This window comes from Chenopodium album, chromosome 23 (assembly GCF_948465745.1).
Source record: "Chenopodium album chromosome 23, dcCheAlbu1.1, whole genome shotgun sequence".
NCBI lineage: Eukaryota > Viridiplantae > Streptophyta > Magnoliopsida > Caryophyllales > Amaranthaceae > Chenopodium > Chenopodium album.
In genome coordinates this window covers 9,000,320-9,010,492 of record NC_137856.1, presented here as the reverse complement: position 1 = coordinate 9,010,492, position 10,173 = coordinate 9,000,320, and the positions used below count along the sequence as shown (strand labels likewise).

Sequence of the window (10,173 nt, the reverse complement as noted above, 5' to 3'; positions counted from 1 at the left end):
ATAGGACATTGTTGAGAACTTAACATAGTTTAGTGGTTTAGCCATATGCACGTTGAATCTTTTGTTAGTTTCTCGATATATCTTTTCTCAATATAACTTCTTATTTATTTAATCACTTTGTTAGTTTCTCGATATATCTTTTCTCAATATAACTTCTTATTTTTTTTCTATCACGGAAGATTTTCATGCCTAGTATATGTTTCGCTGGTCCTAATTAAGTCCTTCATGGCAAGAGCGATGTGGGTTTAATTTTCTAATTGTTCCATCATTTATGTTTTGGAAGCACTATTGAATTTGTTCAAATGCTTGGTCTGTCTCGTGGAGATGAAAGAATGTTATTTGTTAATGTTATTAGGGAATGATAGAAATTAAATTTTCAACTAAATATGTTACTCTCTCCATTTTAAAATACTTGCTTCATTTCTCCATGTGCGGAGTTTTAGGAGAAATTGGAGAAAATAATAAAGTATGGAGATAGTGGGATTGGTGGAAAAATAAAAAATTGTACAAAGCAAAAGTAGTGGAGAGAATTGGAGGAGAGAGAATATATGTTGGGTCCACTTGGTGAGAGAAATTAATTAAAAATATTGTATAACTTTCCAAATAAGGTAATGGAGCAAGTATTTAAAAACGGCCGCAAATAGAAAGTGGAGCAAGTATTTAAAAACGGAGAGAGTACTTGTGAAATTAATTGGTCTTTTTTTTAATGTCTCTTTTTGTGTCAAATATTACATTTGTCGTAGTAGTAGTAGTAGTAATTTTTAGCATTTGACGTGTTTCTGTTACTGTTTTCCCTTGTTTTCATTTTTGTTTCTATTTCTTTATTGTCAAAGTAACTACTAAAAATCTTCAGAAAAAGAAAAAGAAAAAAAAAACTAATAATACTCCGTATAAAGTAAGTATAGTACTCCTTCCGTCACTAAATATTGTTCTTACTTCCACACAAATCGGCTTTGTCTGTTGGGCGGATAGAGAAATGTGCAATTGCATTAATTAGATTTCCAATAGAAATCCAACTGAATTAAGTAACAAATTCCAGAACAAGGATATCTATACAAAACACAAATCTAAGAGAAGTTTATAACAGAATTATCATTCAAAGAAAAATTCCTATATGATAGAAAATAAGGTTAAGAAAAGGGCAGTTCCTTGCTTGTATTAGAGAAAATTAATTGATTAGTTGTGTCAGCCATGAAAACCCGAAGAGATTGTTTCCTAAATTCACAATTTACAGAGCTACCAATCTCTTCTCATGGCCTGTAACATTAGAGAAACTTGACGCGTAACTAGGATACCATAAGGCATAAGTGTACATGGAAGGACCGATAATTATATACAACCACCTTACATGTTCAGGCAGTGCCACTAATCATTTGTAGCCGTCATTTCGGAAGGTATTGACGCCACTCCTGAGGTGTTCCCTTTTTTATTTTCAGCATCCTTACAGTTGCACTTGTCAACGGTATAGCAAGTATGTCGTAATCTTTTGGTGCCTGCAAAACAATGTACAGTTTGAACAGATTAGATGGTCAGGTTTTCTGTGAAAGAAAATACAACACTTGTTTTATCAAAAGTACTTTCATTTCATACACCTCAAGTCCGCTTGAGAACATATACAAGCATATTAAGGATATTTTAAAAGCATATTAACATTCACTTTGTGACGTTAAAAATCACTTAATATTCAAGTGAAAATTTTATAGTGAGTATTGAATATGTATGCTATAACAACAATTCAATGTTTTGAGTGCATAACCTTAAATGACAGCCCTTTGTGACTCTCTTTACACCAAAAAAGATAAAAATACAATAAAAAATTAAAGAATGAAAAGGGTAGGAGTTTGATTGGTGAGAATGTACAGCCTCTAGGTAATCCAAGTGAAGCAAAATTGAAAAGTTAACTTCCAAGATATATAATTTCTTCTCGAGTTATTTACCAATCATTTAAAGGAAAAGATGTACCTTTGGGGCTTTAACAAGACTCATGTTTGCTTCTTCTAAAGTTTTGTGGCCCTTCTTCGAGTTACATCTAATGCAAGCTGTCACCTGTTTCAAAAATAAAGGTTTACCGGAAAAAGAATCAGCAATTTAATTTCAACTGCAAGAACATGTAGTCAGCACAGTAATAATCAGGCCTCAGCCGAAACCATTTCAGCACCACCAAAACAGCAGAAAGCACAATAATAAGACTTCAAATTTTGATTACACAGGTATAAACATTGGTATATTGTCAAAATACAAGGTTTTCTAATGATAATTACTATCCTATGGTTTAAATATAGATCATAGTTGTCAGAACTTAATTGGTTTGATAAGAAGATTGTTGGGGACGGAGCAACAGATAAACACAATATCGGAAGAATAATAAAATACGGAACAACAATAAAAACAACACACAAGATTTTTACGTGGAAACCCCTCCTCAATAAGGGGAAAAACCACAGTTCGGATCTCCACGGACGAAAACAACTTCACTAGCAATAATTAAGGGAGTACAATGAACACTACTACAATTACAATATTAGATACAATGTATTTTAGAATAGTCTACGCTAATTACCTTTAACGTTGGTACTTATACTAATCCTGAAATACCCCTCACACTAATATTGTGTTTGTCTCTCCGTCACTTCCTCCCTCACTACTACAGATTTTACTCTCCTTCTCTTAGAGGTACTACTTTCTTGCTAGTATCTCACTTTGGTGGTCTATCTTCTCACACACCTCCTTCACACGGCAATATGCTACAAAATATATAGCAAAAGCCAAATCAACTTCCAGCTTCAAGCAATTCCCACCTACTTGGGAGTAAATGCTAAGAAGCAAAGTCAATGAGCTTATAAAGAAGCTCTCTGCCAAGTTGGACTTTTAAGTCCACTAAGTTACTACAACACCACCGTCCAACTACATGCATGCATTCACCTTTTTTTTTCATCTTTTTTACACTATTAATCTATTATTATTACTACTACTAATAATACTTACTTAATTGTGATTTGGGGAGATTAATCCAACAAAGATAACCATGAAAGTGACAATTACTGGCAGGACGATACAAGAAACAAATATCTTGTTTAGAGCTAACATGGGAGAAATTTAAAAGTTTCTAGAATTCTAGGATAATCAGCTTTACAAGCCAGTAGATGTGGCTGGCTGCATGAATCCAAGATCTTTCATAGCAATAAAGAAAAGTTTAACAATCAAATTCGGCTTTGTTATCCTCACATAACAGTTATAAAGTTTATGTCATAATAAAGTTAGACTGTGAAATGCACAGAAACCAAGTACAAGCCCATAAATTTCAATGTGATTCTTGCTACCTTCTCAAATTGACAACATACAAGGCTTTGTACTTTTAGGTTAGTTTAATCTCATCGAAAACATAGCAAAGATGAATAATTTCATCAATGAAGTACCACTCTCCAGGAGGTGCACTTACCAGGTTTTCCCATTCCCATTTTCCACCTCGTGCAATTGGAACCACGTGATCTATAGTCAAATTATTTGTCACTTTACAGTACCTAGAGAGATTTAAAAGTCCATTGGTAAGTCGTTTAATTTGTAGCACAATAGAACACAATTAAGAAAAGCTCATAAGCGATTAAATGCAGTGCAGTGCAGTGCAAAATGTTCAAAACTTTGCAATGTGCACATTTTCCAACTGTGCTGCAGGCTGCTATATGGGGGAGCTTACAAAGACAAGAATATCACTAGCATAGGCCAAAAATGGAAGTACAAGCTCAAACACCAAGGTATCATTCAAATTAAAGTAGGAAAGCAGATCTATTGTGCACTTTATATAGTTAAGTTGAAGTGGAGTTTTGAAGAAACGGAAAGCATACAAGTGCAGCAATAAACAAATAAAGTAGCTTTACTTCATGTATAACTTACTGACACATGTAATCATCTCGATAGAAGATGTTTTTGCGGCTTAGGACGTTTCTGACTTTTTTTCTCTTCATTACCTGAAGTAGATGTGGAACCTGGACAAAAAACACTTCTGCTTAGATAATTTGACAAATTGGAATGGAAAGCAAGCAGAAAACGTAGACCATATATACCCTTAATACAGCTGGTATATTAAAAGAACCATTAGGTGAGTTTACTGTCTGATCGTAATATTCCAGAACATCAGCCTGTAGAAGAAGTTAAAATTTTCAAAGGATGACGTCAGGGAAATTAAAAAAAAAAAAAAGTAATGAGCATGAACATGGTAAGTGGCTCTTATATAAACCGATGCACCTCAAATAATACTAAGTTCATAACTATGAGAATTGAAAGAATGTCCATTCTTTGAATATCAGAAAAATTAGGAAAAGTTCGTGAAGAAATAATGATACAGTTGAGAAACATAAATTGCCATAAGAGAAAAGATGTTTTGAACAGAAAAAAAAATTTGAATGAAAAACTTTTCCCAACTATTCTTTGAAGATCAGATTAGTTAGGAAAAGTATTTCAAGTAAAGAGGACAATATGCTACAAACAAAAGATCCAGTATGTGAGCATAAAACTCCATGAGTAATCGTCATATAAATCCTGAATTCCTGATGGATTAAATGATATATGTAATAGGGAGGAGGAGGAGACTGCTTCTCATGCTTTGTTTGAGTGTAATTGGGTCAAAGATTTCTGAAATTAGAGTGCTCTTACAGTAAAAATGCATTACACTGCAATTTGTTTAGGTATAGAATTGATTGGCCAAGGCAAAGATGTGATACAGAGGAGTTTAGCGCTTTGCTTATACAAACCTGGGGTGTGTGGTGTGGAAGAAATGATACTCAACATGGGAATCTGAGTTTTCTTTCTCTCTCCGCTAGTTTTTTGAAGCTCGTAAAGTGAATGTTGTGTGTATGCATCAAAGTAAATACTGACACTAGATAGCTCCCTCTGGAGGAGCAACTAATGTAAATATTAAAACTGCCATCTTAGAAACAGGAGTGGTGAGTCTTGGTGCAGTGTTGAGTGAGGGTGATGAGTGTGTTTATGCTGCTGTGGCAAGGTCCAAGGTGTGATGGAGTATGTCCATGGAAGAAACTGCCTCAGTTTGCAGGGGTATTTTACTTACAAAAAGGCTTAGAAATTTTGATGTAGTGGTGGAGTCTTGTGCTTAAATTTTTGTGCAAAAATCACCAAATTGTCTTTTATGCTCCTGTGAATATGATCATAGAGGATATTGGGTATCATAGTAACTATATTCATTATTCTCAATTGATCATGTAAAGAGGGTAAGAAACTCTATAGCACACTCTATGGCTAGAGTTCTACCATCTAATGGAGATCAGTGTATCATTCAGTAATTGCCCTAAGAGAATCTTAATCATGGCGGAAATGGACTATTCCTATCAATTAAACCTCCCCTACCCTGTGTCCCTGTCCCATGAGAAAATGAGATACCCTTGACAGAAAATATAGCAAAAAAATAGTGCTCTGCTAATACTGAGTGCGCGAAGTGATTTCCTGTACATAAAATCCTTCTTCATTAACCCTCCTTGCACTTCCTTCCCTCACCCCCACCCCCCAACCCCTAATGCACGTCTCCCCACACACACACACACACACACCAAAAAAAAAAAACCCTTAGCTAAGCTTGAAGCCAAATTTCCTGAGCTGAGTAAATTCGATATATTACAATCAATTTGTTTTTGTTTCAGTCTCATCAACAAATTTTCTGCTTTAAGTTTCAGGCATTCAGCACATTTTCAACTTCCACTTGAGATGTGATTCAAGTAGCGATAACAACATTAATACTACTCCAATATAAACTTGCCATCAGATTTGGCATCATGATTAGTTGAAGTTATGTAATTTTAAATAAACAATTGAAAGTAAATAGAAAGAGAAATTTAATCTATGAGAAAGAAAGATACTACTAACTTACAAGGATATAGAAGCTAGAAATATTATTTTGGGACACTCAAATAATGAAATTGTGAAGTTGTTTATATCTGACAGAGGGTTAACTTCCATGCTTATTAATGTTCAATATGCAAATTTTAAGTTTCTATATTTATAGTCATCTTTATATTTGGGAAAAAATGTTGTAGCCCATATAAGAGTGCAACAGCAGAAGAAGCAGCCCACATTAGTCTAACCTTCTCGGTGAACTCCAGACAAATAGCACGCTTCCAGCAGACAACATTGACCGGTCTGGCAAGGACAAGCAGAGCTTCTTTAAAGTAAGCCTTATTTAACAATATTATCTTGGAAACTAATTCATAGCTCAAAAGTAATTGAGTAAGTCTTGTCAATCAAATATAAGACTACATTATGGCCAATGTACACAAGAAACAGTATGTGCAGTACAAGTCTGGAACCTTAATGAGCTTCCACCCATAGCAGAAACTGAATGTATTGATAATTTTCTATCAAACAAACTACTAAGAAGTATGATCAAGTCCGGCCTTATTTTTGTGTTCCATCAACTTACTGAAATCCATAATGGCTTATCAATTTACACAGACATAAAATAACAAGTTGGATAGGAAAATAATAAGCATCCTGGACTATAGAGAAATCAAATTGTGATTGGTGAAGGGTCCTCAGAAGTTTAATCAGCTTAAATTTCTGTGCTTCATTGAGTTGTATAACTTCTTCATACCACCAACAAGGCAACAACAAGTAAAAACAGTGGCAATTAGATTATTGGATCCCAATCATTCATTCACCCAACTGGAAACTATCATAATTTTTCTACACCCTAAAATTGTCAATTCTCTTTGGATAATCCTTTTTTTCATTGAGAGGGGAAGTGAGATTTTATGGAAAAGCCACGAAGTGCAGCTCTCCAACAATGCAGACCACCTCAACTCCAGTGGTCTGCAAGACATCACAAATTGATTGATTGTCATCTAGGTCTCCAACTTACACCACTAACTTCTATAGCAAAATTTAGTTATCCGGTAAAGATCTGTGGTTTAGATAGTGGGTAAATCTACTAATTATTACACCGCCAATTAGATTCACCAAACCCATCGAAGTGCAAAAGTCTATGCTGATGACCTTTATGTTGTAAGACAGATTAACTTCTAAAAATTAGGCTAACCTCTCAATGAAGAGCTTGGTCTAAGGGAGGTGAATAGGGCAACACGAAAGATTTCCAAAATCATGACAGGGGATTCCAGACTTGAAACTTAATATACTGCCAACAACATGGCCTCAACCACTAGGCTAACAAAGTTATTGGTAGTTCCTTCTCATTTTACCTCATTTCACCTTTCCTTTAGGGACAAGGTGTAGCATTTAATTAATCTAACATCTATCCGTTTTTGAAAAATGTTTGGTTAATTGTTAAGGTTGCCAATTCTCATGCAAAATAGTCCATACTTCTTGCATTCAAAGCCATATACTAGACCTATGAGCACACACCTAGAGGTACGGTCCTCCATGATCGTCCCTTGTGATTTTTCATATTGTGGTCATCTCAAATCAATGTATTTAAGCATAACATGACATAATCAATATAGACATTATTACCAAAAAATATTCTTAAATAATTTTGCATCAGTACAGTACTTTCCTTAGATGGTCACCTTCGGCCTTAACAAAGAAAAATGACTTGCACATACCCTACACAACCTACACACAAATTTTGAAAAGATAGCTACATACCATACACTGATACAGTTTAATTAACAAGCATTATAATACCTGAATTAAACGCACAGTTATATACTAGTATTTATAAGATCATCATTTCATTCTAATGCAATCCAATATCCAAAGCAACACAAACCACATGCTTTTGAAACAATTATTGATAACTTTTTTTTGAATGGGCAATTATTGATAAATTCATCAAAAACAAAGGGAGTTACACTGACCTATAAGAAATGTCAAGAACTAAACCCCTGAAACAAGAAAGATCATCATCACCATCTTCATCTTCATAATCATCAAAATCATCACTACTATCACCATTAAAAACTCCATTAACAGTCCCATTTACAGAATTTTTTGAACTACCCTTTGTAGCAGAAGCAATTATTGTCACTTTTTTCGACAACCCATTTCTTCTAACATTCTTTTCGTTGAAATTAAGTGGAAAAATCGAGCAAAAATCACCAAAACCAAACACCCCACAACTTCTATTTACCCCAATAAGCTTACATTGAGCTGGATTTTCACTGTTCAATAGCAGCTTCAATCGGCCTTGTAAAATGAACTGTGCCATTGATTAAAGCTGAATTTGGTTGAAAATTTTGAAGAAAGAGTTGAATTTTAAGCGGGGGGAAGAGGAGAGAGAATATTGGGTGAAGTTCTTCACGGAAGAAGCCGTTGCCACACGTTCTGTTTACTTGCAGCAAATATCTTCTTTGCGGTTCTCTGAATTTCAAATCAATGTCCTTTTCCATAATTCTCATTTTGTTCACTTAATTTAGTTAATTCAGCTTTAATCAACAAGTTAGCGAAAATCAATATTAAATCATATCAAAAAAAACCCTAGCCTCCTTTTCTCTCTTCTCTCTCCTAAACCTAGTCTCCATTGTCAATTTTCAAGGGGCTTCCATCGGATTTCACCGGTGGAAAGCCCCAATCTTTATTTTCTTTTAAGCCTTTTGTTTTGCGTTACAATAATGTCTCCCTCGAAAGAAAGGGTTTATCTCCTTCGAAAGATAAGGTTTTTTCGATCTCCTTCGAAAGACAAGGTTTTTCGCACTCCTTCGAAAGACAAGGTTTTATTGGTGCTTAATTTGGTCTCTGGTTGTGCGGAGCTACTATTGATTAGGGCTCGGACTCGGGTTACGGAATCAGTACAAGAATTAACTATCTTACAAAATTGTGAAGCGACGACGGATCCACTCAAAAAGTTGTATGAGACAACGAATCGAGAATATGCCGAATTGTTATATTTATGTATTTGGATTCTTAGCCCTTCCCCGATTAATTCTCGTTTGATTTTGTTAAATTCGTTTTCATTATCGTTCATTGTCAATTGTAGATGCCGTATGGCTTATATTAATGAAATTTAGTGTCCTTTGGGACTTCTTTCAAAAAAAAAAAAAAAAAAAAAAAAAAAAACAAGTTAGCGAAAATCAAAAAGATTAATTTGGGCCGTGTCGTGCCCATCTTTATCACTAACAATCCTTAAACGCTTCGCCTCTTTTACTATGCTCATTCTTTTCTTGATAAAGTATTTGCACCTTGAACAACGTCAAGTTTTGTTTTAATTTGTTTTGCATTATCATTGATGTTGTTGTTATGAACTACTCCGTGCTGTTATCAAAAAAGTCATCAAGCCAATCCTTAATCTTAGACTACTCTTGCACGTTCTAATTATCAAAACAACTCCTTGAATTGAAAACTAGCAAAGAAAGTGTTTAAACAAAGTTAAACCAAAACAGTTTTATTAATCTAATTTTCTATGGAGAAATTCACTCGTGCTTGCTTCTTAATTTGAAAACTCTTTTTAATTTGAAAACTCTTTGAGTCATCAAGCCAATTCACTTTATATGGTTTTGCATGATCACGAATAGGAAGGTTTAATTTACTCACCATAGTAGTTGAAGCAACATCCGTGCAAGAACCACTATCAATGACCACATTGCATGTTTTTTCCCCAACTTTACATCGGGTGTGGAACAAACTCTCACGTTGAGAATTATTGGAAGTGGACTCGGCATGAAGGATCTTCATTATCACAAGACAATTATCATCACTCTCGGGAAAAGCCTCATCTTCTTCCTCCGATCATCAGTGTGTATCTCCTTAGCTTTGGACTTTTCATCTTCACAATCAAAGGTTATGTTTTGCTCTTCCTCTTCCATTTGTCGATACAGCTTGATTGTAAGAGCTTTCTTTGTAGGACATTGATCAAATCTATGTCCCTTTCCTTGACACTTGAAGCACCTAATTCGACTTTCAAATTCCTCTTTGGAGACCTTGACAACCTTCTTTTCTCCACTTGGCGAGCTCTCTCCTTTGTGCTCATTAGAAAAGGTTGTGGAACTAGACTTGAAAGGCTTCGAAAAACTTTTACCTGTCTACGTTTTTCCTTATCCTCGAGCCAATGATTTTCGATTTTCAAACCTAGCTTGCACACATCATTGAATGACTCATAAGCACTCAACTCAATTTTCCTAGCAATAGGCCGATTAAGACCTTTGAGAAATCTAGCAATCCGCAATGGTTCTTTCTCTTCCAAATCACAAATAGATGTTAGTTTATCAAATTCAG

General features: G+C 34.8%; 1 protein-coding gene across 1 annotated transcript; it reads right to left on the bottom strand.

Moving 5' to 3' along the window:
• Positions 1 to 1,130: 1,130 nt before the first annotated feature.
• LOC145607907 (uncharacterized) lies at positions 1,131 to 8,294 on the bottom strand. Its single transcript, XM_081663504.1, has 7 exons — positions 7,821 to 8,294; positions 6,093 to 6,147; positions 4,062 to 4,136; positions 3,892 to 3,983; positions 3,440 to 3,521; positions 1,963 to 2,046; positions 1,131 to 1,493 (listed from the first exon to the last, which is right to left on the bottom strand). The coding sequence occupies exons 1-7, from the start codon at positions 8,168 to 8,170 to the stop codon at positions 1,383 to 1,385; spliced, it is 849 nt and encodes a 282-aa protein (XP_081519630.1). The 5' UTR covers positions 8,171 to 8,294; the 3' UTR covers positions 1,131 to 1,382.
• Between the last annotated feature and the right edge of the window lie 1,879 nt (positions 8,295 to 10,173).